The sequence below is a fragment of the Trichoderma ghanense genome (assembly GCF_004382785.1).
Source record: "Trichoderma ghanense strain CCMA-1212 chromosome Unknown scaffold_0, whole genome shotgun sequence".
NCBI lineage: Eukaryota > Fungi > Ascomycota > Sordariomycetes > Hypocreales > Hypocreaceae > Trichoderma > Trichoderma ghanense.
The window spans coordinates 351,748-379,343 of record NW_027395663.1 but is presented as its reverse complement, the minus strand read 5'-3'; the positions used below and the strand labels follow the sequence as shown (position 1 = coordinate 379,343).

The 27,596-nt window shown below is 54.5% G+C and overlaps 9 protein-coding genes across 9 annotated transcripts; 5 read left to right on the top strand and 4 right to left on the bottom strand.

Moving 5' to 3' along the window:
• Positions 1 to 120: 120 nt before the first annotated feature.
• Positions 121 to 2,835, bottom strand: CCMA1212_000134 (uncharacterized protein; the record flags this gene model as incomplete). Its single annotated transcript, XM_073697619.1, has 4 exons — positions 121 to 1,755; positions 1,837 to 2,259; positions 2,327 to 2,676; positions 2,736 to 2,835. 4 exons carry the CDS (start codon positions 2,833 to 2,835, stop codon positions 121 to 123), a joined length of 2,508 nt encoding a protein of 835 aa, XP_073563391.1.
• A 654-nt stretch (positions 2,836 to 3,489) lies between these two features.
• CCMA1212_000133 (U3 small nucleolar RNA-associated protein 6) lies at positions 3,490 to 4,769 on the bottom strand (the record flags this gene model as incomplete). The annotated part of the gene is made up of 2 exons (XM_073697618.1): positions 3,490 to 4,593; positions 4,680 to 4,769. The coding sequence occupies 2 exons, from the start codon at positions 4,767 to 4,769 to the stop codon at positions 3,490 to 3,492; spliced, it is 1,194 nt and encodes a 397-aa protein (XP_073563390.1).
• Positions 4,770 to 5,577: 808 nt separating this feature from the next.
• CCMA1212_000132 (Protein CWH43) lies at positions 5,578 to 9,008 on the top strand (the record flags this gene model as incomplete). The annotated part of the gene is made up of 8 exons (XM_073697617.1): positions 5,578 to 5,668; positions 5,771 to 5,938; positions 6,007 to 6,339; positions 6,413 to 6,539; positions 6,618 to 6,689; positions 6,740 to 6,836; positions 6,896 to 6,941; positions 7,015 to 9,008. The coding sequence occupies 8 exons, from the start codon at positions 5,578 to 5,580 to the stop codon at positions 9,006 to 9,008; spliced, it is 2,928 nt and encodes a 975-aa protein (XP_073563389.1).
• A 2,168-nt stretch (positions 9,009 to 11,176) lies between these two features.
• CCMA1212_000131 (Isotrichodermin C-15 hydroxylase) lies at positions 11,177 to 13,041 on the top strand (the record flags this gene model as incomplete). The annotated part of the gene is made up of 5 exons (XM_073697616.1): positions 11,177 to 11,245; positions 11,310 to 11,460; positions 11,541 to 11,992; positions 12,057 to 12,289; positions 12,357 to 13,041. 5 exons carry the CDS (start codon positions 11,177 to 11,179, stop codon positions 13,039 to 13,041), a joined length of 1,590 nt encoding a protein of 529 aa, XP_073563388.1.
• Positions 13,042 to 13,626: 585 nt separating this feature from the next.
• Positions 13,627 to 15,507, top strand: CCMA1212_000130 (Nucleoporin AMO1; the record flags this gene model as incomplete). Its single annotated transcript, XM_073697615.1, has 2 exons — positions 13,627 to 14,106; positions 14,155 to 15,507. 2 exons carry the CDS (start codon positions 13,627 to 13,629, stop codon positions 15,505 to 15,507), a joined length of 1,833 nt encoding a protein of 610 aa, XP_073563387.1.
• A 451-nt stretch (positions 15,508 to 15,958) lies between these two features.
• On the bottom strand, positions 15,959 to 16,508 carry CCMA1212_000129 (40S ribosomal protein S20; the record flags this gene model as incomplete). The annotated part of the gene is made up of 3 exons (XM_073697614.1): positions 15,959 to 16,043; positions 16,153 to 16,376; positions 16,467 to 16,508. The coding sequence occupies 3 exons, from the start codon at positions 16,506 to 16,508 to the stop codon at positions 15,959 to 15,961; spliced, it is 351 nt and encodes a 116-aa protein (XP_073562751.1).
• Positions 16,509 to 17,036: 528 nt separating this feature from the next.
• On the top strand, positions 17,037 to 19,156 carry CCMA1212_000128 (Activating signal cointegrator 1 complex subunit 2; the record flags this gene model as incomplete). The annotated part of the gene is made up of 2 exons (XM_073697613.1): positions 17,037 to 18,205; positions 18,289 to 19,156. 2 exons carry the CDS (start codon positions 17,037 to 17,039, stop codon positions 19,154 to 19,156), a joined length of 2,037 nt encoding a protein of 678 aa, XP_073562752.1.
• Positions 19,157 to 19,543: 387 nt separating this feature from the next.
• CCMA1212_000127 (DNA polymerase epsilon catalytic subunit A) lies at positions 19,544 to 26,340 on the bottom strand (the record flags this gene model as incomplete). The annotated part of the gene is made up of 3 exons (XM_073697612.1): positions 19,544 to 25,458; positions 25,511 to 25,656; positions 25,733 to 26,340. 3 exons carry the CDS (start codon positions 26,338 to 26,340, stop codon positions 19,544 to 19,546), a joined length of 6,669 nt encoding a protein of 2,222 aa, XP_073562757.1.
• Positions 26,341 to 26,855: 515 nt separating this feature from the next.
• On the top strand, positions 26,856 to 27,454 carry CCMA1212_000126 (Cytochrome c oxidase protein 20; the record flags this gene model as incomplete). Its single annotated transcript, XM_073697611.1, has 2 exons — positions 26,856 to 27,138; positions 27,216 to 27,454. The coding sequence occupies 2 exons, from the start codon at positions 26,856 to 26,858 to the stop codon at positions 27,452 to 27,454; spliced, it is 522 nt and encodes a 173-aa protein (XP_073562758.1).
• Positions 27,455 to 27,596: the final 142 nt, after the last annotated feature.

Here is a 27,596-nt window from a genome sequence, read left to right as displayed (position 1 = left end):
TTGCAAAAGCCATTGAAAAGCGAAATTTGCATTACTGAAAGTATAAAGTGCTACCAAAAGACAACCTGAAAAAAAGGAAAAAGCTAACTGTAAGATGGGAAGCCAGTAAGATTTCGAGAATCAGCGCGTAGAACCGAACGACTCGCTTGTACGAGCCCTCTTTGTGCTCCCTGAACCACCACCATCCTCCGATCCATCCCCGCCCTCAACCTCGACAATGTCTCGCTTACGAGACTTAGAGGGCGTACCGTCCAGGTTCTCAGCAGGCAAGAAGCTGTCTGTCGGGTCCTCCAACGTGAGATCAACAACGACCTCTTGCTCAGCAATGGCCTCTTGCTTCACTTCTCTGCTCTCGCTCGATATCGTTGGGCTCCAGAAGGTTGGGGCCCCGGTCACCGATGGAGTTTGACGCAAGTGTGTCGGCTCGCTGCCGAGGAAGAGGCTTTCTTCATCTTCTTGTCCACGGCTTGTCTGCGATCTGGTCTCCCATTCTGCCGCTGTGGCTCTGTCGTCCATGTTATTGTTGTTGTTGTGGTTGTCTATCGGCGATGGCGAGTACGAGGGCCGGAAGTCATCAACAAACAACGGGCTCTCTGATCTACCGCCACTTGTCGGCACCGTACTTTGACTGGCAGGTCCTTGCTCCGGCTGCTGTTCAATGTCTTCCATGGTGAGGTCAACGACTTGGGTTTCGGCGGCTGATTGATCATCTGGAACGACTGTTGCCTCATCGTCAGAATCTTGCCCATCGTCCATCTGTTGATCATTGTCCATCTGTTGATCGTTGTCCATCTGTTGATCATTGTGATCATTGTCCATCTGCTGATCACCGTCCATTTCCGGGCCATTGTCCACTTCAGGGACATTGCCCATCTCCAAATTGTTGCCAGCATCGACTTCTACCTCCATAGCAGACGACTGTGAATTCGTTCGAGAATTGGCGTTGTCTGCCAAATGTAGACTGCGAAACTGAGGAAGCATACTGCTGGTTTGTGAGCTCAGAAGAGCGCCATCCCCGTTATCATCATCATCACTGCCATCATCTGAACCTGAGTCAGAATCAGAAGCAGACTCGGAGTCAGAGTCAGAACCAGAGTCAGACTCACTCTCGGAACTGGTAGGCGACGAAGAGTCACTGTCATCCACCATGATTGCCTCGTCGGCTGTTACAGATCCATTTCCTTGAGTGTCTGGGTTCTCGAGACCACTGAGCAGGATGGCCCAGTCCTCTTCCGATGGTGCAAACGATGGGAGCAAGGGAAACAGATTCTTCAGCTGTGATCGGCATCGATCGCCAGCCTCCTTTGGCCTCCGGACGGCGTTATTCACATCCTGGATGAAGTGCCAGTCTCGCACTGGGCGCTTTCTCTGCGTCGTTTCCAGCCACTGGTCAAAATCCCAGAACTCGACTCGATCGAGACCTCGAAGGCAAAAGACATAGTCAAGCCCCTGCAGCGTGCGAAGTTGACGAAAGCCCCGGAAGTTGGGATGAAGCTGGGATTTGCGCTGCATGTAACGAACCACCCCATTTGTTTCGTGTCTGCGGCGCATGTAACCCTTGTCAGACTCTTGAAGATAGATTCCCAGAGTCTTGAGGCGAATGGCCTCCGGAAGCCAGATGAGCGAGTATGTGCGGCGCGACGTGACCTTCTTTTGCTCATTGATCCGGTGACTGAGCAACTGTGATCCTATCCAGACGATCTCGACATGCTGCAGTCGTTGCACGTTTGCTCTGATGCCTTTGGCAAAGCGACCCTATTCGCCCAAAGATGAAAAGGCAAACGTGTTTTCGCCGTAGAATATGTGGCTGCCCCAGAAATGCCATCTCTTGCAGACAAGCAAAGGAGCGAGGAAGACGTTGGGATCAGGCGCAAATTTGATGCTCACCGGTTTCCTGCCCACATGGAGGCGATGGTAGAAGCTTGGTTGGCCATCGCGATTCAGCGGTGCACTGTCTTCGGGGTGGTTCGGATCCAGGCGAGATATGGCGTGGACGACCTTGCCTTTGAAGTGGAAGAAGTGCTTCAAAATCCGGAATTGGATGTCTGCAGGTACTTTGAACGTTTCCGGCATCGTCTGGAGAGGGACCGCGTCCTTCTGTACCAAGTCGTTTTGTCGCTCTTCTGATGTAGGTCCTCTCAAGCGAAGATCTGGATGCATCTTGCGGACAAGAGGCGAAGCATTTCCCTCCATACACGCAATCTTGTAAATTGCGGTCCAGTCCAGGCTGCCTTCCCCATCAAAAAGAGATGGCCAAGTCTGTCCCGTTGGTTAGTTATGCATGCAAGCTTTCTTGAACCTCTCCATGTTTGTCAAGGTCACGTACCACTTCAGTCTGTCTCAGTTTAGGCGTTTTGAGTTGCTTGAGCTCGGCTTGAAGTTTCTTGTTCTCCTCGAGATACTTCTTTTTCTCTTCCTTCAATATCTTCAGCTCTTGCTTCCTGTTGCGTGCCTTTGCAAGGAGATCTCGCAAAGGAATATCATATTCAGGGTGCGAAAAGCCGGACCACCTTTCCCCTTCGGAATCGTAGGCTGGGTGTGTGTCTTCATCGACAGATGGCCATGGATTGTCGGAGGTGGCTTTGTTCACGTCAACGCTGGGTGGGTTGCCAGGAGCTGGATCGGCAGTGGATGTAGACGCTGTTGTGAATTGTGCGAGTTGCGCCATAGCCTCGACTGCCAGAACATTAGCATTGTATATGCGGCATCACCTTGTGGAGAGTGAGCAGACTTACGCAGAGCGTCATCAGTTCCATCTTGTGAGAGGTTATGGTCCTCGCTGGAGTCGTGGGCCTCTGAAGGAGTAAGGTTGAAGGTCTCGATGTTGTCGCCCATGGTGACGGGAGGTCAGGCCGGATGATGTGGCCTGGGATGGATGGAGGGAAGAGATAAAGAAGAGAGGGAAGCGAGGGATGAGCTTCAGGATTTAAAGATGATATCGGCTCACGTGAGGAGGAACTCGACTCCTCATGTATAAGGCAACCGGGCTGCCTTATACACGAGGTTGTAACAGAGGGAATCTTTATGAGAATTGATGGAGGAAGAAACAAAGAGGAGAAGGAAGCGAGGGATGAGCTCTGAAATTTATAGACGATGTCGGCTTATGTGAGGAGAGCCTCGACTCCTCGTATGTAAGGCAACTAGGCCGCCTTATGCAAGAGGTTGCAAAGGAACCAAGACAAACAGCAACAGAGAAACGAGTATAAAGGCAGTTTGAGGGGGTGGAGAAGGGTGGGAGAAAGAAGAAAATGAAGAGAGAGATGAGCTCTAGGATTTACAAACGGTCTCGGCTCACTTGGGGAGAAACTCAACTCGTCGTGTGTAAGGGACCCCAAAGTTTTGAGCGGTTGGTCCTCATAACTGAGGTCACATTGTCATCAGCCTTGGACTCCTACGCCGAGAGATATTGCTGCAGTGGTTATTCAAATGTATACCGTAATTGTGGAAGCTTGCTTAAGAAAGCAAAGGGTATGTTATGTATCTCCTGATCTAAGCAGCCATAGTCTCACTGACTCTTGCCCTAGTCCGCTCCAACACCGTCCTGAGATCCGAGTCCAAGTCCTCCAGCTGCAGGTACGTGTCTATCCATGCCGTCGTCTTCTTCTCCAGCGAAGCCTTATCCGTGGTGCTCTCCAGGTATGATCCCAACCGCTGCAGGGCCACCGCAAGCTGTCGAGGGAACTCGACCGTGTAAGGCGAAACGCCCAAAAGGGGCTGTCTGATGTGGCAATTGCAAGTAGACGGATCGTTGGGAAATTGCTTATCGAGGACATCCAGGACATGCTGGGATATCCTTGGCTGGACCGAGAGCTTGTCGAACGAAGAGATCATGAAGAAAAACTGCTCTGCAACGTCGGCGTTGAAGAAGGACTGCCGCTGCGATATGTCGAATATGGCCATCGGAATAGCTCCATCCATGGCGGGATTTGACGCAAGCTCCTGCGTCACCTCTTCGTTGAAGACCTTTGTTTGCTTTGCTGACGGCTCCGGCAGAGACAAGTCCTCGCCCTCGTCCTCGTCGTCACTGCCAAGCAACAGGAGCTCGTCGTCTTCGTTTGCCGGGCGAGGCGGCAAGACCGCTTCTCCCTTGGCCTTCTTCTTCTCCATCTTCTCCAGCCACTTCATCTCACACCTCGCGTACTCGAGCCACAGCCCGCAGTCCGAAGTACAGAATCGGCAACCTCTCATGAAGCAGTTCCTGGCAGACGCCATGTCGCCGTCGCCCGCGAAACGATTGGCTGCCAGCGTCCACAGTTCCGGGTCCTTGGGCAGCATCCGGATGGCCCTCGTCATCGTCTTCCGCCAGCGCTTCGCCGCCTTGACCTTGGCCAGGTACGCAAGGTATTCACGCCAGAGCGCCCCGGATCCAGAGTGTTTGTTCACACCCCGGTTGTAGATGGCGAGCACACGAGCCTGGCTGGCATGGGCGGAGTTGAGATTGCGAAGCTTTAGTCTCTGGCAGCGCTTGGAGCAGAGTGTCTGCAGGGACTGCTCCCACCGGGCATAGGACGACCATTCGGACGGCGTGTTGCCTGGGGAGAGCACTCTGTGTTCGAAGTCGTTTCGCTTCTGGACGATTGATCGGATTTCATCCTGTACCCGCAGTGTTAGGCACCTCTTCGATACGCCTCGATCGGATGGAAGGCATTGCAGCTGCAAGCTTGCTGGACAGCCCTTACCTTTGTGAATATCGACTTGGTCTCCCACTCCCGCAGCTGGTTGACCGAGCGCTCGAGATAGAATCTCGCCTTGTCTGCTACTCCGGCCATGGTTGGGACTGATCAATTTCCGGGGTTTCCTTTGGCGTTTTGGTGTAGTCAAGGTTGAAGCAGACGCTGGCCGAAGTTTTCATGAGGCTGCCAGAAAATTTTTGTGGGGCTCGCTGCTAGTGCGCGCCTTTTCCGTTATCGAGCTTGACACATTGTTTCCTTCGGAACGATCAAGGCACCGCGGCTAGTCCATTTAAGGGAACCATTTAAACTCCCGAGGCATCCACTCAGGTACCGAACTGTGTACTTAGGTTCTTGTGTACTATTTGAAGGCACCTTATGTAGGTACTTCTGTCTTGTTCCGGACTTGACAAGTACAGTAGAGTCCATTGCTCAGCTGTGCAACTGGTGATTATGCAATCTTCTGGATGCTATGGACTGAGCCGATCATGCTCGTCATGGCAAATGGCTGCGGCTCGGCTTCTGCTGACGTGCATGTGCAAATGTCAGCCGTCGCATCAACTGCAGCCGGCCCAGGGCAGTTTGTCGTCACAGCCGGAAGCGGCCTAGTGGGCGGTGCCTGTCCACCCGCGGCCAGCCGTTTAATCCTCGCTCAACGCCATTAGAGCTCGCGCAAACGTCGTGTTTCCACCATCCAATCCTTGCCATCCCCACAGACAGCGGGCACCGGGGGGGTCAAGTCGCCTGTTGACACGATCGCGAAAAAAAATAAGGCCCTCGGCTCGGGCAGCTAAAAGGCCAATCTCTCATGGTTCATTACTCCGCTCGTTCACCTCTCGCAGTTCTCTCTCTCCGGATGCTCCGGACGCTCGTTTGATCGCGACCTGCGTCTCTCTCTTTTGTCGCGATGGCGTCGAGATACAAGGACAAGGACGGCGGCGTTGTCCTCAGCTTCAACGGCCAGTGGGTGAGCTGGGCGCATACGGCCGTGGCTTACAGTAAGTGAACCCGTGGGCTTGCTGGGCTTGGAGATGGAGAGTTGCGCAACCAGAGGCTGGTGGCCTCTGATGCCTCTTCTTTCTGTTGCTAACCTCGCGCAGCTGCCTTCATCAGTGCATTGATCGTCGGCGTTTCTCTGCATTACCACAAGATCGTTCAGAATGAGTTCTATGGATACCCCGACGAGTGGTTCCCGTCTGTCTCTGCGACGATCGGCGACCGATACCCGGAGCGCTCGTTCTTCATGATCTTCATTGCCATCACATCAGGTAGAGGCGACCGAATGGCATTGCGCGAGAGGAAGCTGAAGCTGACCTGGATCGACCCATCTATCTAGGGCCTCGATTTGCGCTGGTCGGCCTGTGGTACATCTTGACTCGCAGGTCCGACTCCAAGCTCCCAGGCTTCATCGCTTCCATGGGCCTCTTGCGGACATTGACTTGCGGCGGCTGGACGTACATCACATCTACGGACGATCACGATTGGCACGATATTCTCATGATATCCTACATCGTTTGCACCTTGCCATGGACGACCGGCTGCATTGCCTTGAGCCCGCCGAATCCCTCCGCAATCAAGTGGCGCAAGCGCTTGGCGGGCCTCTTCTTTGGAACTCTGGTGCCTCTGATCTACTTCTTCATCCAACACAAAGTCCACCGTGTCGCTGGAGGTAAATTCCCCCCTTCCCGTAAATTGATGGGCGCTGAATCGGAATTTGAATCTAATCTGTGACGTAAACCTAGCTTACACGACATACGCCTTCTTCGAATGGTCCTTGATCCTCTTTGACGTGGCTTTCGATGCCGTCACTGCCCTCGATTTCGACACGTTTGAGATTTTGGTAAAGGATGTCAAGGGAACCAGCAAGGGGTACGTGCAATGGCTTCCCAGATAATAGAGTCTTGCCTCGCCGAGCCGCGTCCAATGTAACTATTCTACAAGAACAAGACCCTCTAATAAGTCGTCTTTCTTTGACAGTGAGAACTACTCTTCTGTCCCCTCTGCAGTTCTGGAGAAGGAGTAAGTTCCTCCAAGCCCGGGTGATGTATCTCCGCAGTTGCTTACCAAAGGGGGTCATCTAGAAAGGAACAGATTACCGGCGGCTTCTTCTCCATCCGCTTTACCTCTGCCGAAGCTCTGGATACTGCCGCCAGCGTTTACCATGGGGTTAGCCGCCTAAGCGCCTTGTTCTTATGCTCGATCCTGCGGGTGCTAACCTGTTGCAGTTTGTCTTTTGGTCAATGCTGACCAGCCTTGGCCTTGTCGTGTGGTGTAAGATTCCCCATCCATCTCGGTGCCTTTGCGTTACAATCCAGGCGAGGTCCCTGCGCTAACATACAATCAGACTTCCCACTTTGGCATATGGGCATTTCTGGCTTCGAGGCCTTCGTCATGGTGACTGTCGCGCCATCGCTACTGGGAATTGGAGTTTTCCGCTCCCTTGTGATGAACAATCTGCGACTCATTCACGTTCTATCGCTCTGTGGAGTTGCTGCATACCTTGTCGTCGACCCGGTGCTTCGTCTGTGCGCCGTTGGCCTCGGTGTCGGACTCTCATGTCTCGGCTGGGCTAGCTCTCTGCATGCAGACTCGGTTCACAATGTCCGACTGGAGACCAAGCTGCTTGGGTGGATGATTGGCCTGATTCTGTCGTCCACCTTGAAGTTTGCCTGGACGACGAACAACCCTATCTGGCCGATTATGCATGCCGCCAACGGTGGATGGAACGGCACCGGCCTGGTGCTGGGCATCCTGGCTGCTCTCCGCTTTACCAGGAAGGGCCCTCTCACTGGCGGCTCCCTGACTGATGAGCCAAAGCAACAAGGCTCAAACGTGCTTGCTGCTCTCGGTGTTGGCGGCCTGTTCTTTGGTCTGCATTCGCTGCTCTCCGACACGAGCACCATGATCCTCTGGGTCTGGGAGGGCTATCCGATCCGCGGACCGTACTTTTCCACACATGGCTGGTTCACCGTCGCTGCCATGTCTGCCGGAATTTTCCTTGGCATCAACAGGCCGGGCCTTGCGGGAAGCTGGCCCCAGTACGCCGTGGGAGCCGTCAGTGCTACGATCCTGACCTTCTTCAGCCATTGGTTTGGCTACTATGGCGGTCTCGGTCTGGCGGTGTACCTCATGGCGGTCTCTGTGCCGCTCATCTCCAACGCCGCGAAGAAGGAGCCCGCGGTGACGTTTGGCCTGGGCTTCCTGTTCTACAACTTCCTGGTGCTGTTCCACGTATGGGTGGTCGCCTATGCATTCGTGCCCGGCGGTCCGCTGGTCCGTGAGCATACCGACTGGGTCATGCTTACCATGATGCTGATGATCGGTGCCGGTGTATACGACTTCCAGATATCGCAAGCACGGCACCACACTGGCCGCCGCTCGTCCCCGTCGCAGCACAAGAAGTACTTTGGGCTGTCCACCATCATTATCAACGTCTTGTTCATGTGCGCGGCCTTCAGAAGGTTCCCCACCAATGATTACAAGCCGTACCACCCGGAAGATCGAATCCTGACGGCCGGTATCTGGACGATCCACTTTTCGCTGGACAACGACATGTGGTCTTCAGAGTATCGCATGCGCGATCTGATCAAGGAGATGGAAGTCGACGTGATTGGCCTCCTGGAGTCAGACCTGCAGCGCATCATCATGGGCAACCGAGATACCACCCAGTTCCTGGCCGAGGATCTGGGCATGTATGTCGACTATGGCCCGGGCCCCAACAAGCACACCTGGGGCGCTGCCCTCTTGTCCAAGTTCCCCATTGTGGAATCCAAGCACCATCTCCTCCCCAGCCCAGTCGGCGAGCTGGCACCGGCTATCCATGCGACTCTGGATGTCTACGGTCAGCTGGTCGATGTGTTTGTTTTCCACTCTGGCCAGGAGGAAGACCCGGAGGATCGACGACTCCAGTCTGAATACCTCGCGAAGCTGATGGGCTCAACGGATCGGCCGGCTTTCCTCCTGAGTTACCTGGTAACGGAGCCCCTCGAGGGCAACTACAACACCTATGTGAGCGAGACGTCGGGCATGCACGACGTCGACCCAACTGACTGGGACCGATGGTGCGAGTACATCCTTTTCAAGAACATTAAGCGCGTTGGATATGCGCGCGTCAGCCGCAGCACAATCACCGACACGGAGCTCCAGACGGCCAAGTTTGTAATTCCGTCGTCGGAAGCCGAGATCAAGGCGCTCGAAGCCCAATCACCCGAAGAGCGGGATCGCCGCGTGGAGGAAGAAGACGTGCCCGAAGGCTGGCGCTATCCCGCCATGTTCAGGGGAGAGGGCGTGAGAGATCATCGATACCACGTGTTTGACGAACCACGTTACTACAACTAATTTCGGCACCGGCGGGGATTGCAAAGCTTGTGTGGACGGAGTTAACTTGGACGGTGATCCAAGCGGGTTGATTTTGGCTTCTTCTTGTTGTTCTTTGACTTGTTCTCGCCGTCGACGGAGCGGGAGAAATGGTTGAAAAATTAGGGATCTGATACGGAAACGGCTACGGCCACCATTGGTTAATGACTGGGGAGGGCGTGAACGTGGCATATCACGAGTGTGGTTGTAGAATAATAACATACCCTTCCTTGACTAGGTATGACTGCTCTTCTCCCTTCCATGATTAGCATGGTCTCGATGATTGCATATAGTATTAGATCGTAAGCTGTAAAAGATATGACTGCTACTTCTCTTACTAGATAAGATAATCTACTCTCTGCTACTATCACTATCTCCTTATAGTCCTTCTTGATGTAAGCTTTTGTTATAGCCTAGTGAAAAGAGCATAGAGTGAAGACTGAAATTATGGCAGCGATTTGATGCATGTGCTTGGGATATTGGACACCCAAGATTGGGTGCTGGACAGCCACTCTCTCAGGTTACTACTGACGCACCGCTTCCGGAGCTTCCTCTCGGCATCTCGCTGTGGGCCACCCAATGCCCCAGTTTAGAAGACAGCCTTATACACACTCCTTACCCATCAATGCCAATACATAAAGCCATTGTCATCAATCTCACATCTGAATTTATTACTACGGCATTATATTATAAGGCATGTCATGATTCCATGGGATAGCTAGCTATGTACCTTGATACTCGTCGGGTACTACTAGGTGGGTAAGGAAGACGTGGAGGCACCGCAAAAGGCAGACCCACAGCTTCTTCCGGCCCTCGGAAAAAGTGGAGAGGGAGAATTGGAGACCTACCTTACCTACCTTTTTTTCGCATCTTTGTCTGCCGGCGGCATCCGCCCTTCTCAAGTCCCAAGCCTGTCTCTCGGTTCCCGCCCCCTTTGGCTTGATCCAGAGAATGGCGGAACGGGGGCGGAATTGGTTCCCGGGAGCGGTTTGGATCGCTTTTTTCGCTGTTGGACTGATTTTAGGCTGCTTATATGGCGCTTTTTTGAGTTTTTGTTTTGAGTTATGACGGGGGTTAGGGGTTATGGATGGACCGAAGGGAGGAGCCTATGTCGAGTTTACAGGCGATGAGGTTCTGATTCTCTACATGTAATGATTTGCTATGGGATTAGAAGGATGATGGCCATATCTTGTCTGCTTCTGTATCAATATACACGTGTACGGTGTGAGTAGATTGCCTAGATCCCATAGCTGGAGCTCTACGATTCTCTCAAAAAAAAGTAGACAGTTCTTCTTCCCCTTCGGCACATTTCTTCTCACCGATCCAAGGACATGCACGATACCTACAGTACCTAACAGACATGCGATGCACGTCCCCGTGACCAAGACGCACCCCAGCGGCTCAGCTCCAGCAGCCTCCCTGTAGCCAACAAGACGCCAATGAAAAAAAGGAACCCGGCAAGAGGAGTGACGCCGCCGGAATCTGGATCTCCTTCGCTTCCCCAATGACGAAGCAAGGAATTCCAAACACAGCCCATAAAGAGGAAAACCCCCCCCTCCCACAAGTCCCCGCACTGACCCCGGAGTCTCGGGGGTTGGAGAAGTGATTACTAGACTGGAAACGAGCATTGGAACAAGCTGGCTCCCCCCCCCCCCGCCGAATCTAAGCGCCAGTAGGGCTGATTCGGGCCACCGATGTCATCAACTTTTGCTGTGAATCGAGCGTCCTGCCCTGCATGGACCTGTGTAATCGATAAGCCTGTGCGCGGAGTGTGCCGTGGGAAGCCGAAAGTCATTTGGCCGCAAACGCGAAGCCTGTAGCGAAGCCCCAAATCGACGGGTCAAAACACACGCTGTTGGACAAGGGGGGATGGATTCCTGCGGGTAAAGCTTCTTTGCTTTAGGGGGGGAGAGGAGGAGGAGGGATGGATTGAGCGGATGGACGGGCGCGGGCGGACAAGGGAGGGCGCTTTTGTATGGTGGAATTGGGATTTGCTGTGTTTCTTATTTGTAGCTGTCGGTTCGCTTCTCTCTTTCTTCTTCTTTCTTTCTACTTCTTCTTCTTCTTCTACTTCATCTGACTATTCATTCATCTGCTGGGTTGGGTTTGGACGTGATCTAGGCTCGCTTTTTGAACGTGTTGCAGCAAAAATGCTGTTGCTCAGCGTACAACATGCCGCCACTTGGCTGGGGCTCCTGTTTGGGGCGGGAGCCTTCTATGTAAGTCGTGAAGCGCACGAGACTCATCATGGCATTGAGCTTGCTGTGCTAACGCAAAGTCTAGATCTTTTCCATCGCCATCTATCGCATCTTCTTCCACCCTCTCGCCAAGTATCCCGGCCCTCTGATCGCCAAGCTCACGGATGGCTACCAGCTGTACCACGCCTGGAAGGGTGACCGCCACCTTCAGTTCTGGCGCCTGCACCAGAAATACGGTAAGGCATTCTTGAAGCCATTCAGAGCAAGGGCGGAATAATGGATCGTATTTGCCGTCTAACACACCTGGGCAATGCAGGCAAGGTCGTCCGCTACGGCCCCAACTCCCTCTCCTTCAGCACCAACCAGTCCCTCAAGGACATCTACGGCTTCAAGTCCAACGTCCGCAAGGCCGAGTTCTACAACTCATTTGCCCACCCCGTCGCCAACACGCACAACACCCGCGACAAGGACGTCCACGCCCGCAAGCGCCGCGTGCTGTCTCACGCCTTCTCCGAGAGCGCCATGAAGGAGATGCAGCGGTACATCCTCAACAACATCCGCACCTTCTGCGAGCAGATTGGCCTTCAGGACGGGATCAGCGATTCCAAGGGATGGACACAGCCGCGGAACATGGCCAACTGGTGCAACTACCTTGCCATGGACATTCTCGGTGATCTGAGCTATGGCAAGGCGTTTCACATGCTGGAGAGCCCCGATAACCGGTTTGCCCTGGAGTTGGTGGAGGCCGCCACTACCAGGCATCTCCTTGTAAGTTATGCTCTCATCTTTTCGAAAAGCGAAACAGCCAAGGATGCTGACATGTGGTAAAAAGTGCGGCACCATGCCCATCGTCGACAAGCTCAAGTTTGACAAAGTCATGTTTCCCAAGTTGGCCGCCGGACGTGCCCGCTACATGGCCTACAGCAAGGCCCAGCTGACCGAGAGAACCAAGCTGGGCGAGGAGACGGACCGCCGCGACTTCTTCTACTACCTCCTCAAGGCTCGTGATCCCGAGACCGGCCAGGGCTTTTCCACTCCCGAGCTGTGGGGAGAGTCCAACCTGCTGTAAGTGGTTTCCCGCTCATATGCGAATGTCAAAAGACATCGTGAAGCACAGCTGACGAGGCAATAGCATCATCGCTGGATCGGATACAACATCAACTGCCATGGCGTCCACCCTGTTCTACCTCACCCGCAACTCCCACGCGCTGAAAAAGGTCACCGACGAGATCCGAGGCAAGTTCAACGACGTCGAGGAGATCGTCCAGGGACCCACCCTCGCGTCTTGCACCTATCTCCGTGCCTGCATCGACGAGGCCATGCGCATGTCTCCCTCTGTCGGCGGAATCCTCCCTCGTGAAGTCCTGCCTGGCGGCATCACCATCGACGGCGAGGTCATCCCCGCCGGAATCGTCGTCGGAACCCCTCACTACAACATCCACCACAACGAAGCCTACTACCCCCAGCCTTTCATGTATGCCCCCGAGCGCTGGATCAACGGCGCCGTCAACCCCGCCACCAAGAGGACCACGACCGCGGACGACGTCGCCGAGGCCCAGAGCGCCTTCTGCCCCTTTAGCATTGGCCCTCGTGGCTGCATCGGCAAGGGACTGGCTTATGTCGAGATGACCCTAACGCTTGCCCGGACCTTGTACCTCTACGATGTGAGGAGAGCGGTCGGTGTTCAGGATCCCAGCGAAGGCCGCGCCGATCTGGAATGGGGCCGACACCGTCCCGATGAGTTCCAGCTGGCGGATATCTTCACCAGTGCTAAGAAGGGGCCCATTGTTGAGTTTAGATTGGCCGAGAAGGCTTAGGCCGTGGTTTTGTGCACCGTGTACGTTGACCGTGGCTGAGACATGGATATACAAAGGAAAGAAAGGATGCATGAAGCATGAAGCATGAAGCATTGGATATTAGGACAAGTGATTGGGAAAAATCAAAACATACTTGGCACCAAATATATACAAAAAAAAAAAAAAACAAGAAATTTTTATTAACATCGTAGCCCGTTCTCTCATACATCCTTCTAGGATACGGTTGATTTCCGCAAAGAGCTCACATCGATTGGCTCCAGAAGGACGAGCAGAATGGATACAGGTACCTAAGGTACAAATAACGCTGCAATGCTAGACATGATGTGATTGGCCATTTTCTTCTGAGAGGGCACCAGACAGCCAATCAATGGTCCAAGGCTGCACAAGGCTGTCTTTGCTGGCATGGAACTTGCCTTCATCTTTCCCTGCCTGGTACCTTATCTAATCGCCAACCTTTAATTGCTCCGACACCTCTGTTGCTTCTCTTCCTCTTCTCACCACCATCGCGAGCCGCCGTTGGAAATTCACTATTTCGCAATGGCATAACTGCTGCGCACATACTGAAAACGTCATCTGCTGCCCATCATGGCGGTGTGCAGATTCTACCAGCAAGGTTATTGCAAGTTCGGCAGTACGTTCACGCTCCTCCGGAAGCTGTCCCCGCGAGATGCTCCCTTGCACCAGATACTCATCATTCCCGTCTCTCAGACAGCTGTCGCTACGAGCACCCCAATGCCGGAGGCAATCGCAACCAGTCCTCGAACCGCTTCGGAACCTTGGGAGGAACCACCTCAGGCGCCAATGACAGCGCGTTATGTGAGAGATGCACGGATTCGAACCGCTCTCGACGGAGCTGACCTCTGCAAAACAGCAAAATACAGCATAACTCCCGAAGTCATCGAGAAAGATCTGACGTCTGACGCGCCCCAATGGATTCTGTCTGCGTATGCTCCGGGGCGAGACGCTCCGGACCAGCTCTTTGGAGGCTATCCGCGCGAACAGAGCTTCGAGGAACTCAGACTCCACTATCTCATGGGCAAGGCCTCGGGAAACGAACAGCAGGCTGTAGGGATCTCACTTCTGTCCGCATTCCCCCATGATTGGTTCTAACAGAGACGCGCGCAGCTGAATGAAGCACAACAACTCTACCAAAATGCGAAGCAGCAAATGGAAAGCGCCGCGCGAAATCCCATGGAGGCGGCACGATTCATTGTCGAGGGAGAGAACCGACACCCGAACAGACACGATATATGCAGAGAGGGAACCCAGGGTGCGCCGTTTGGGGAATTTCTCGTGGGAAGAAGGTCGAACGCAGCCGCAAGCCCCTTTGGCGGAAACGCGGCCATGGCGACACAGACAACAGGAAGCGCCTTTGGCCAACCGACCGCTCTTGGACAACGGCCGAACCCTTTTGGCCAACCCCCACAATCGGCATTCGGGCAGCCAACGCAACCATCATCAGCATTCGGGCAGCCGGCTCAGGCTGCTTCTGCCTTTGGTCAACCACAAGCGACGTCGGCCTTTGGTCAGCCGTCTGCTCTCGGGGCCAAACCTAGTCCGTTTGGTGCCCCGGCTTTTGGCCAGGCACCTCAGCCAAACGCTCAACCCAGTGCATTCGGGCAATCTCAGACACAAGGAAGTGCTTTTGGCCAGCCTAGTCAGCTTGGTCAGAAGCCGAATCCATTTGGTTCTGCGGCTGGCGCTGGCGCAAGTCCTTTTGCCGCAACAAACGCTGGCCCTTCTCCTGCTGCCAATCCCTTTGCCAGCTCACAAGGGCCCAGTGCACCAAATCCCTTTGGCTCAAGCATCTCGAACCAGCCCAACAACGCCCCAAGCGCATTTGCTCAGCCGGCTCAACCTGCAGCTGCCTCTCCCTTTGGACAGCCATCCGCACCCGCTGCCAACCCATTCGCATCTGCAAATCAAGGCCCTGCGGCCGCTGCTCCCAATCCATTCGCCCAACAACAGCAACAACCTTCTCAGCCGTCACCATTTGGGGCGTCGGTGAACCAAGCTTCTAGACCAAGCTTCGGGCAGACGAACGCGAGCCCGTTCGGACAGCAGCAACAGGCCAGCCAGAACCCTTTTGCAGCGGCCCAGCAACCTGCTCAGGCGGGAGGTGCGGCGAACAGCAATAACCCCTACCCTCCTAATAGCTCAAAACAGCACCCTCCTATCGAAAGTTACAGCACAAAAACAATGGATGGGCGGCTCGCCACGTTCAAGGGAAAGCCGGTGACGTATCAGGGCGGACAGCCCGGAATCCGCGCCTTTGACGGCACGTGGACGAGGATCTGGTTCCCCAATGGCCCTCCAGGCTATAATAAGGATACAGAACTGCCTATTGAAGAATATAGCGATGTGGTGAAGAAGCAGTGGGCTGCCTTTGCTCAGACAGGGGTATTCGCCAATGGGCTGATGCCAGAGCTACCGCCGCCGCGAGAATGTACACAGTGGGATTTTTAACTAGCCTTGATATTTACGGACGTCTAATATGGACAGGGGCTCGAACGGGCATGAGATGGAGTTCATGAAGGGATCAATATGGCGTTCAATACGAATACGTGTTCTGCATTTTACGGCGGACAATCTATGGCGTTTCCAGGCTGCACTTTACATGAACAGGTCAATCAGCGAACAAGTAAAATCCCTTTAAGAGTGTGAAGATGATGTGGGGAGGGAAAGAATTGGCAGTGTTTATGTGTGTATGGTCTTATGGCTTCCTCCGATTGGCTTTCAAGACGTCCGAATCTACATGTCTTGGCGGAGAAAAGCAAGAGGACCACAGTCACTATCAATTCGAAAAGAAACCGAGGATATATGTCTTGAACCAGTTTATTGGGTGCCTATCTGCTTCGAGAGCGGTCTCAACCACCCTCAGCGCCACTCCAGCATCTTTACGAGATTGGAGCTTCGCTTAAGCAGCAATGGTGACCTCAACCTCGACACCAGCGTCGATGTTGACAATGATCTGCTTGACGACCTCGGTAGGGGCGTGGAGGCTGCATCAAACAATACAAGATTAGCGGCGGTGTCCCTCAAAGTTGATGCCCATAGAAAGCGGAACAGAAACAGAGAAAAGGAAAGGGGAAAGGGGGAAAAGAAACGCACTCAATGAGACGCTTGTGGATGCGCATCTCGAAGCGGTCCCAGGTCTTGGAACCCTCACCGCAAGGGGTCTTGCGGGGAGTGACGGTCAGGCACTTGGTGGGCAGGCGGACGGGGCCCTTGGCGCGGAGGTCCTTGGTCTTTGCGCGGTCGATGATCTCGGAGCAGACCTTCTCGAGGACCTGGACCTTGCGGGAAGACAGGGTGATGCGGATCTTGTGGCTCTTCTGCAGAAATTGACGGGATATTATTAGCGATTATTGCTGGATGCTGTCTCCCAAGCTTCGGCCTAGGAGGAGGATGGGGTGATGACGAACGGCCGGCTCCTGGACGTCCTTCTCGTTCTTCTGGTAAGACATTTTGAGTGACGGCTTCACGACTCGAACGGATCGGTTTGGGTGGAATTGAAGATGCGCGATCTGCGTTGCGGCAAAGTGATGAGGCCGTTGAAGGTAATTAGCGATTTGATGCTGTTGTTAAGAGGAAAGTGCAAAAGTCCAAGCCAATTATCGCGGAACTCTTTTTTTTTGGTGGGGTTGCAAATTGTAGGGCTCTCGCTGTGCGCTGCGCTAGTCCCGTTACGGAGACGGCAGCTTCTGAGTGATTGTGGTGCTGCGATTGGTGGGTTTTGGCCGGGGGTCGGTGAAGCGTGGGTTTGGTCTCGGACTAACCGGATGGAGACGAAGCTTGGGTCCAGTGAATCATCCGGCGATGATGCAGATGCTTTGAGTGAGAGAGAGAGTGAGAGTGAGAAGCTTCAAGGGCGGAGAATTGCTTATAAGGAGACGGGACAACTGCTTTTTTTTTTTCTGGTACTCGGACTGCTCACTGGCTTCTACACACCCTCGATACTCGACCAGGAAAAGAGAGAAAGGAAAACAACGGCCATGAGCTCTTCTCTACCCCCCGTTGCGCCGTTCCCAAAGGCCTCGTGGCGGCAGCACATCTCACCAGACGAGTGGGAAGCTCTATCAGAAGCTTGGATCGCCCTCTCGCAAGCCTACCTCGACCTGGACGACGCCGCGTTCAAAAAGGAGACCGCAGACGACAGCCCCCTGACGACGTTTGTATCGACGTTTGTCGAGGAGGCGGCAGCAGAGTCAGAGTCCGACGCAAAGACAATAATAGCATCATCGTGGTCCCCCCGGCTGCTCAAGACGATACTCCGCCTCGCATCACGCATCCTCACAGCATCCCCTCCTCCTCCTCGCCTGCTAGACGCCCACTTCCTCGCTGGCTTCGCCCGGATATTTCCAAAGAGGCACACGGCGCCCCTGCTGGCGCGGCTCTTCGCCAGCCACGCCGCCCCCCTCGAAGCATCGCTGCTCGGCCTCAAGAAGCTCCTCATCCCGCACCTCGACGCCGGCAGCAAGGGCGACCTCAAGCTCGTCGAGCGGGAGCTCGCGCGGCTGAACCCGCTGCTGCATGCCTCTCCCGACGCGTGCATGCTGCTGCTCGCCGGATCCGACTTCTTCGATGGCCTGGTGACGTGCTTCCGGGTCGTCAATCCGCCCCTGCGCAAGACCATCATCACGACCGTCTATCTGTGTCTCGTTGGCTTGACGGAGGTGGAACCTCCGAAATGGTCCATGATTAGCGATCAGCTGTATGCCATTCAGGTTGCTGCCGAAGCACACAAGAAGGGGCCCCTGAATCCCAACGATTCCCTGGGAGCGGACCTTGTGACGAATACACCGATACTAAAGACACTGCTCCGAAAAGTAGAGTCGTCAACATCGACACCGTCGAACATCAAGAATCGCATCACAGCGCTGGAATCCTTCAAAACAGGCATCATCGTCAGGCCAAAGAAGCTGGTCAAGAGGAAGTTGGACAAGGGCAAGGGGAGAGAAGCACCCGAGGACGTGCAAGCGGAGATGCACGTCCACCAGATGAGCCAAATTGCTCATGTGCAAGACCTGTTCCCGGACCTGGGCGCCGGTTTCATAGTAAAGTGCCTGGATGAGTACCACGACGACGTCGAGCAAGTCATTGCGAATCTGATTGATGAGACGCTACCGCCCCATCTCGCTACCGCAGATAGAAGCGAGCCATTGTGAGTCCAACTCCTCATATCTCTCATCTCATGAGAGGCGAATTTTTTTTTTTTGGTATAACCAAGCTAACAATGTGAAAAAGATCACATACACAACCCGACATCAAACCACACAAAGACCTTGCCCCTCGCCCAACACCCCCCCAACTACCCACAAGGCGCAACGTCTTCGACGACGACGAATTCGACCGCCTTGCAGTCGACACGTCCAAGCTCTCCTTCGGCAAGAAGAACCCCGACAAGACAGCCGACGACGTCCTCCGCGACAAGTCCACAGCCCCCAACAAGGCCGCCATCCTCTCCGCCCTCGCGGCGCTCGATCCGGACGACGACGAGCGCGACGACACCTACGACGCCGCGGACGTGGGCGGCACCGTCGACGCGGGCAGCAGCCAGGAGGCGGACAGCAACGAGGAGCTGCTCTTCCGCGCGTTCCAGGGGGATAGCAAGGTCTTTGGCCGAGACGCCGAGACGAGGCGGAGCGGCGCAAGGGCGAAGCTGCGCGACGAGACGGGCATGGCCGACGAGGCCATCGAGGGCTGGGCCGTCATGCTGCAGCGGAATCCCGCGCAGATGAAGCGCCTCGAGGCAAAGTACGCGTGGAGCGGCCAGCAGGCGCAGCTCGAGCGCACGTCGTGGAGGGCCGCCGCCGCCGCCGCCGCCGCCGGTTCAGGCGCCGAGGAGAGCGATCCGGACGGAGGCAGTTCCACCAGCAGGGGCGGAAGAGGTGGCGGCCGCGCAAGAGGAGGAGGAGGAGGAGGGCGTGGTCGGGGAGGAGGAGGAGGAGGAGGTCGTGGTAGGGGAGGAGGCGGCAACGTCGCCGGGCCGACGGGCGAGAAGGAGACGGAAATGGCGAGGAAGAATAAGGAGGCGCATAAGGGGGCGAGGGCGAATCACAACAGGCGGGATGCGAGGGCGAAGAAGATGGCGCGCGGGGGGTTTGCGGGGTGAGGAGGATGTGGTATTTAGAGGACAGGCGTCGTTCTGCTTCTTTACTTGGACTGGATCAGAGTCAGCTACTAGAAGGTCATGGCATATGGGTAAGGGTGACATATTTGGCGGAATGGGCTATGATTGAGAGACAGAAACCAAACGCATACATCACAGGTATAGACCAAGATGGGAGTCGAGGACAACAATTCATGCTAAAAACGAGGCTTCAGCAGCATCAGCAGCATCACATTGCATACTCAATCTTACAAAAACATCTCATAAAACGGATGGAATATATCGACTCACAGCTTCAAATAACCCAGAATGCAAAACAAACCCCATTATAAACGCCACCTCAATAATAACCCGTATGTTTCCCTTCCCCCCTTCCTCCCCCCCCTATTTTTACAACCCCTCATAAAGCCCCTCAACCACATTCCCAAGCATCTTCAAGCCATAATACCTCGCCACCCTCCTCATCACGCCCAGCTTCCGCACAACCTCCTCCCTCGACAACACCTCCTTCCACCCCCCGCTACAAGTGCAGTGCTCCATAAAGTCGTTGACCCTCAGCGCGCCGCACCGCTCGCACTTGAGATCCTGCACGGCCCACTCCGTCGCCCAGCCCTCCACCATGGCGAGCAGCCGCTCCTCGAGGCCCACCCTGTCGAACTCGCTGCCGCAGAAGCCGCACTGCCAGCTCTGGCCGCCGCCGCCGCCGTTGTCCCCGGGGGCGCCAATCAGGTCCTCGTCGCGGCAGAAGTCGAGGTCGCGCGCCATGGTGCAGCTGTCGCACGACACCTGCAGCAGCTTCAGGCTCTCCGAAGGATTCGCAAAGGTGCCCTCTTTGGAGAACTCGCGAATCTCAAAGAGCGCGAGCAGTTCTTTGCGCAGCAGCCTCGCTTCGAGCGTGATGTTCTTGTCCAGGGAGAGCACCTGCATGATGGACTTGACGAGCTCGAGGATCGGGTTGCGCAGCTGGAGGTGCGAACCGGGCAACGAGGGGAAGCTGTAGTCTTCCGCCAGCTCCGGATGCAGGAGCTCGCGCTTCTGCTGGTTGATGAGCCCGACAATGACCTTCTTAAGCGGCTTCTCAAAAGCTTTACCCAGGATGATTTGCGTGTCGCCGTCGAGCTCTTGGTCCCTGTTCGGCAGCTGGGTGAGCCGCGGAGTCGACTCGGGGTCGTTCTTCTCTGGGCGTTTGAGTCTGTGCATCAGCTGGATGAACTCAATCACCCAGTCCTGGAAGACCGGCTGCAGCCGGAGAGGCAAAAACGTGGCCATCTGCCAGTGCATAATCGTCTCCAGGTTCTGCTCGTCAGAGTCGGCAACCTGCTGACAGGCTTTTCCACCGTAGTTGAACTCGTCGTACCACACCAGATAGTCCCAATACTCCTTGATCTCCAGGTCGATGAAGTGGAACAGCGACTTGCTCTTGATCGACTTGATGATGTACTGGCTGTAAGCAAAGGCGTTGCCAACTTCCGCCTTGGTTGTCTGCAGAATCAGCCGGTTTGCACTCGCAAAGATGACCTGTGAGCCAACACGCCTAAAGTCCGCCATGAGCTGCTGGAACGCCTTGCGGGACATCATCTGCACATAGTAGTGCAGTGCTCGGTCGTACATGAACGAATCCGGATTCTCGACCCAGCGGACGAGATGCTGGACGAGCACATCGGCCATTGTGCTGCCCTTGCAAGCCTCTGCCCACCAAGCCTTGACCATCTCGCGGAGGACCAGGACTCCGGCATTGGCGAATCCGTTCTCCGAGGCCAGAATCTCCGATCCGTCGGCCGTGGGATTGAAAGAGATTGATTCAGCGCCTTCCAGCTCGTTGATCAGGGACGAGGTCAAGATCGTGTTGATGGCGAGGTTGCGAACATCTAGGTCGATGCAGACAGACGAGAACGTCCCGGGGTTGTTGATGCTAGGCATCTTGACGGTATCAAGAGACCCCGTAATGTCGTCCTTTTCATAACCAGCGTGATCAGGCCGGGGATCAGGAGACCACCACAGCACAACGCCGTTCGCCTGCAGCCGTCTGGCGTACGCAATGTCGATCAGGAACCGAGGATCATCACGCTCCAAGTTGCACAGGGGAACATCGCCGTAGCGTGCCAGGGCTGTGAGGTGCAAAATCCACGATCCCAGCCCCAGATAATGCCCGACCAGACGCCGTGCGACAACCGCTTGCCAGCCAAGAGGAGGTAATGAGCTGTCAGAGGCATCGTATTTGAGCGGCAATACCGGAAACTCGCCCAGAATAGGAATGTCGTGAACAAGGAGGTTCCGCTGAGAAGACTGGATGACCATCATTTGCGGCCGCGACTCGTCTTTGCGGAGCTTTCGGACCACATCGGCCACCTCCAAGTGAGCCTTGCGCCGTGTCGTCACCTGTGTGACCTTGAAGGTGATCTTCTCTTGGTACTTGAAGCAATCCTGCCAATTCGTTCCCGCAGCCTCCTCTGCTCTCTTCGCCAGCAGTTCTGAGTACAATTTCGTTATGTTTGGCAGGTCTGATCCTGAGTCTCGTCCTTTCTGAAGTATCACGACGTAAGCCTGGTCGCTTGTCGTGGAGAACAGACCAAAGATTTGACGATCTCCCGCAGTAATATGCGAGATGTAGATGTAAGCCAAGGGAGACGACTCCAAATAAGCCTTTGGCTTTGCAGGTCGTTTCAGACCCATCAGGTCGAAACCCTGCTCGAGGCCTTTGCCAAGAACAGCCTCTTGTTCCTCGTCAATGGTACAGAGGTTACCCAGCCGAAGCACTGCGCGAATGTTCAGGGGCACTTGCTTCTCGTACACACCCTCTACGCTGGGATGGTTGAACAAGAGCGAAAATTTCTCTGCTTCGTTAAAGTACACGTCCTCGGGCACAGTGAGCTTGAAAAGATGCTTGGACTCGTGGCCGTTGGGAAGAGTATAGTTGACCTGTTCAACCTCGCAGCCGGCAATCTCGACATCTGGCAGCTCTTCCCTCTTGAGATTGAGGAAGACCTGTCGGGGGACATTGATCTTTAGCGTGTGGATCTTTGCGTCAATCAAGACGTGCGCCGTCACGATGCCGGGAGTATCAGTGGCTTTGAGCTGGAGCAGCTGCCACGTGTTCATAAAGGTCAGGTGAGCCTGCTTCATGAAAGTCTGCTGAATGTTGCTGCTGACGTTGCCTCTCCTCTCGCCAAACAGCTGCCTCCTGCGAATACGTGCCTGTTTCTGCAGCTTCCACTTCTTCTTCTGATACTGCAAGAACCTGACATAGTCATCAGAGGGATTGGGCATGGCGCTTGGCAAGGCGGCAATGGGATTTGGCTCCTCTGCCGGCTCGGGAGACTTGCGCTTCTGGGAGGTGGTCTGTATCTGCGACGATGCGATGAGTGCCCCGAGCTGTTTGGGCTTCAGTAGCTTGGAGCCGAAATCCTCCATGTCCTCCGCGCGAGGTCCGTTGATATTCGTAATATCCGCCAGCGGCTCTTTGCTGCTGAAGAGATCCGTAAGTTTCTTTTGCTTCATCTTGTCATCCTTGATATTGATCCTTCGCTGAAGCCAGTCGGGGTGAGGCACCCGAGGCACGGGATTGCGCACTTTTTGCAGCGCGGCAGGAATGGTGATGAGTTTCTGGATGACGGACCCCAGACGTTCCAGGTAGTAATCCCAGTCCAAGAGAGCTCGGGGGTCGGTATCCGCAGGCTCCTCTTTGAGCCACTTCTTCAGATAGGCGCGCTTCACAGTCTCCTCTGCAGAGAAGATGGCGACGGGAACGGCTCGCTCCGTGACGGGCGCATTTCGAGGCCGAGAGCAAATGATGAACTTGCAGTTCAGTCCCTTGTCCTTGACCATCTGCTCGCCCAAGAAGTCGGCAAGACGACGTGCTGTTGTGATGCTGGTGGACTTTTGACTGCCGTACTCCTCGAGGGTCTTGGACATGCTTCGATTCTCGGAAATCAGCTCCATCAGCTCTTCGTCTGCAAGCGTAGATCCCTTGTTGTGCAGCACATCGAGCCACTGGTTTGCAACCTTTGCCACGGCAGTGTAGCATTGCGTCAAATCTTCTCCTTCCAGGAAGAACTTGAAGATCTGTTGCTGAAAGATCTTGATCAGCTTAAGCTCACCACGACGCTTCACTTCGAATCCCTTCAGCTCCGCCAGACTGCCGTCATCATTGAATACGGCATATCTCTTCTTCAGATTCTTGTCTTCTTCTTTTGACGTGGGCAGGATCATGGCTTTGTACGGCCCATCGACCTCGAAGAAGATGGAGTTGTCGCTGTGGGTTTCGTATCTGAATGTTTTGGGATCAACCAAAGTCTGATACTGGTGGTTGGTGAACTTGTCGTGCACCAGATGGTTGAGCATGACGCAGGGGTAAGAGATATTCATCTTCTTCCCGTTGTTGAGCTTAAACGCAAAGTTCTCCGGGAAGGTCGCCGGAAGCATACACCAAATACCGTCGGTGTCCAGCTCGAGAGGCCGGCCGAGGCGCTCGACAAGCTGACGAGCAAGTTGGATAATCGTGGCTCCCGTTAAGCAGGTAACGCCCGCCATCTCCATGGAATACCAGCGAGAGCCTTTTCTCATGACGTAACCGTAGAAGGAGTTCAAGATGACCTTGTGCGCGAGCTGTAGAGAGTCGTACACAATACTCATCTTCTTCGCGTCCTCAATCTCATTGCTGGGGGCACCAGCTGCCTTCAGCGTATCCGTCTTGCCTTTCCAGACCTTTGCCTTGCCCTTGTAGTCGTATCGACGATCACGGAAGTCGCGGACGGTGTTGATGTAGAAGGGGTTTTCTCGCTGGCAAATGATTGCCTCCCGAACAATCGTAGTAGAGTCGTGGATTTTGTGATATACTTTCTGGGAGTAGAGCTGGAGACGTTTCCTTACCAGGTTCGCCTGTTCATCAGCACTCAACTGCTGAAATGTCCTGGGGGGGGCCTTTGGTGTTTTGCCAGGGAACTTTTCGTTCTCCAGAGCATGCCTGATCATGTTGTACTCGTCTCTCTTGGCCGGTATGTACTCTCCTCTCCAAGCCCAAGGTAGTCGTCGATCACATGTCTTGCCTGGCCGATTGAAGTCGCAGGCCGCGCAATCCGATTCCGAAATCATCGAATCCGGTTGCAACCTGTTCGTCGTCATGATATTTGGGTACATGGAGGCGACATCCAAATGGTAAATGAGTGGCCTCTCGTTGCGATTAGGCGTCTCTTTCAGATTCAGAAGCTTGCTCATGATCTGCTGCTTGACCTCATCATAGTTTGTGACGTCGTCGAGAGACTTCTTCTCCTCCACCGTGATGACGAACTTGAGCGCATTGTCCAGGTCTCGTAGAAGCTCGTCCACGGCACCGGGATCAACTGCAAAGTTGACGGGGATGTCTGATCGAAATACTCCGGCTTCGATACTTTCGACGTGGCCGCCGACATACGTCTCGGAATCGAGTAGATGGCCGTCCCAGAATGCTTCTTTCGGGGTGACGTGCTTATTGGGTAGCACAATCTCCTGCTGATATGCCTGCACCATGAGAAGCATCTCACAGAGCGTACCGGTACCCTTCCTCAGGACGTCGTCTCCTCCCAATGGCAGAATCGTGCAGAGGGAGAAAATGAAGGGGTGCACGTATTTCATGTACAGATAGTAGGTTGCCACGGCATCGGAAACTGAGTATTCGGCCAGCGTCTGTGGTCTCTCTGATGCATATGGTGTCATCAGTTCTGGGTCGAGTTCATCGGGGTCGTATCCCAGCTTGGCGACAGTCACGGCCTTCAGGCCTCGCGATCCTTGCGGCAGATAAGAGTCTCGGTTGACCCAATGGAAACAGTCCATATGAACACTGTAGCTGCACTTGTACTGATCTTCGCTGTCCTTTTTCCAGCCAATCTCTTGGTACATGTCGATGCCGTTGACGCTCGCCCTCGCCTCAACAAAGGGCCAATCGAAGAAGTCACCGTTGTACGTCGCAATGACAGTCGGACGAGCCTCCTTGATGTGGAGAAAGAACCTCTCGATGACAGACTTTTCATCTGGCTCGTTGAAGATCATAAAGGGGCCGGGGTATTCTGGCTTTGGTGTATAGTCGAAGTCGCCGATGTCTTCGGAAATGATTTCTCGGTTGGTGATTAGGAATCCTTGGCCGTCGATCATGTACGATATCATCATTATCTGATCGGTCGCCGCATCGGGGAACTTCAAGGGGAGCTTTGACGTCTCGATATCGTATGCCATAACCACCGGATCAGCTGGCAAAGATCGGTCCTCGTTTACTGTGACTTTCGTAACACCATGCTTGGCTTCGACAAAATACCACTTTCCCACTCTAATGTCTAGGAAACAAGTTAGCCAAGCCCAAGCCATGCTGTAGACAGGGACGTGTACCTAGGTCTATCATTACTCTAACGTGGTATGGAACATCGTATTCGCGCATATCGACGATGAAGTCGCTCGCTTCGGAAATGGAAGTACTCGTGTTTCGCTCGTCATCTCGTAAGTCGTTATCGAAAAGGTCAAAATTGCCATTGTTCCTATAGTCATATGCGTGTTAGTCCCCATAACAGCTCTCAAGAACATCTCGACGGCAGGGAAGAGAAGGTTACTCACGTGGCAACCTCGGCATAGGCGTCCATGGCATTCATGTTCTTCTTGTTCTTCTCCGCAATCGGCAAAATGTCTCTTCTCGCGGCCATCAGATCGTTGACATTGGCAAATCGGAGCTCGATGAATGTGCGTCGGTAGCCCATCAAGTGATTTGGCATGCTGAGATCTTCCTTCTCTATCCTCCTGATTGCTTTCACAACGCCTCCGCCCGGCACCCTCTTCACCCACTCTTCGACTTCCGATTCGCGACCCTTCTTGACCGCAATGATGAAGTAAGGGTCATATTCAACCGTAGCCTTGAAGGTGCTTCCGTCGAGCTCAATAAAGTAGCAGTCCAGCGCCGCTCGACCGCCCGGTATCCTCTCGTCTTCGACAGAGGTCGGCTGGACATTGACTAGCCATCCTTCCTTCTTCTTGCCGCTCTCGTACCGGGCGAAGCCCATCCTGTCGTCGATGCTCTGGGCCAGACGAGTGCGCTCCCACTTTTCATCGGCAGAGGTACCTTCGGCCCTCGAGGACGCAGCGAAAGTCCGGGTTTTGGCGCCATGGTATGCAACCTTGCCTCCTCGCTTATAGCCCTTTGTCGGGCGGCGAAGGGATGTGTTCGGCATCGTCTAAGGCGGCCAATTGTCTCGAGGTCGCTGCCGAGTTGGCAATTGGAGAGGCTTGAACTTAGTCGGTTGATGGGGCCGTCATGGATTATGGCGTTCTGCGCACAACTGCTATAAGAACGAGTTGAGATTCGTGTGAAGCAGCTGTTTTTTGCCCTCTCTGTTAGTGCAACGCAGAATGCTCAGAGGCTGTCCTAGGTGGGCAAACAAAGATCCAACAGAGCCCAGCAACAAAAGGACGGTGGCCCGCACAGGCTGTTCGGCAAAGATGTGTGTGTATGTGTGTCCCAGTGAGACGCGTCTATACGCGTGAAAACGCGAACGGACCTGGGCAGCACGCGCCACATCTTTAATTGATTTCAGCCACAATCAGAGCGTTGCACAGCCACACCCCACCAACAACAAGCAATTCGTTCGGTACCTGTATAAATCCGTTTCAGCGTCATCGAGGAACTGCTCCCATGAAAAGGCGAGTGCCATCCATGCCAGCAATCCGACAAGCAAGGTAGCCAGCAATGGCCTCGACCAACGACAACGAGCGGCCCGGTGCAAACGAAAAGGTGCTGCATGTGTGGTCCAAGCCGATAGCGGAGGGCGACCAGGTTCCCGGGCCTCAAGGGCCGGACAAGAACCCGGATGGGACCCCGAGAGACTCCAGGTCGGCCTTTTCAGAGGCCGTGTCGATGATCAAGAAGGAGGACTTTGCAAATGTCGCAAACACTCCCTGCGCGCGGCAAGGACTGCTGACGGGAATTGGGGCGGGCGCCGGCCTGGGCGGCCTGAAGTTTGTCATTCAAGGTAGTGCCTTTCAACGCCCCGAATACATTGGAGTGAGTGGACGGGGTTTGAGTAGCTGACGGTTTACGATGCGACAGGCAATGCCGCCAAATCTGCCAATTGGGCAGTTGGCTTCTTCATCCTGGGTAGCATAGCCTCCTACGAATACTGCCAGTACCAACGGCGCGCCGAGAAGATGCAGATGAAGCGACACATCGAGGTGGTCACGCAGAACCGGAAAGAGCAGGCAAGGAAACTGGCCGAAGAGAGGCGCGAACAGCTGAGGATAGAGGAAGAGCAAAAGGCACGAAACAGGGCTTGGTATAAGTTCTGGTGAAGGGTAGGCGGACGAGCTGCCTTGTACTATTATGTGTAGGAATATAGACACTGCTTAGATATAACGGCAATCTTCAGTTCACTTTATGCGAGGAGCTCAAGGTGTAAATGATGGAGATTGAAGCGCCAATGGAACAATTGGC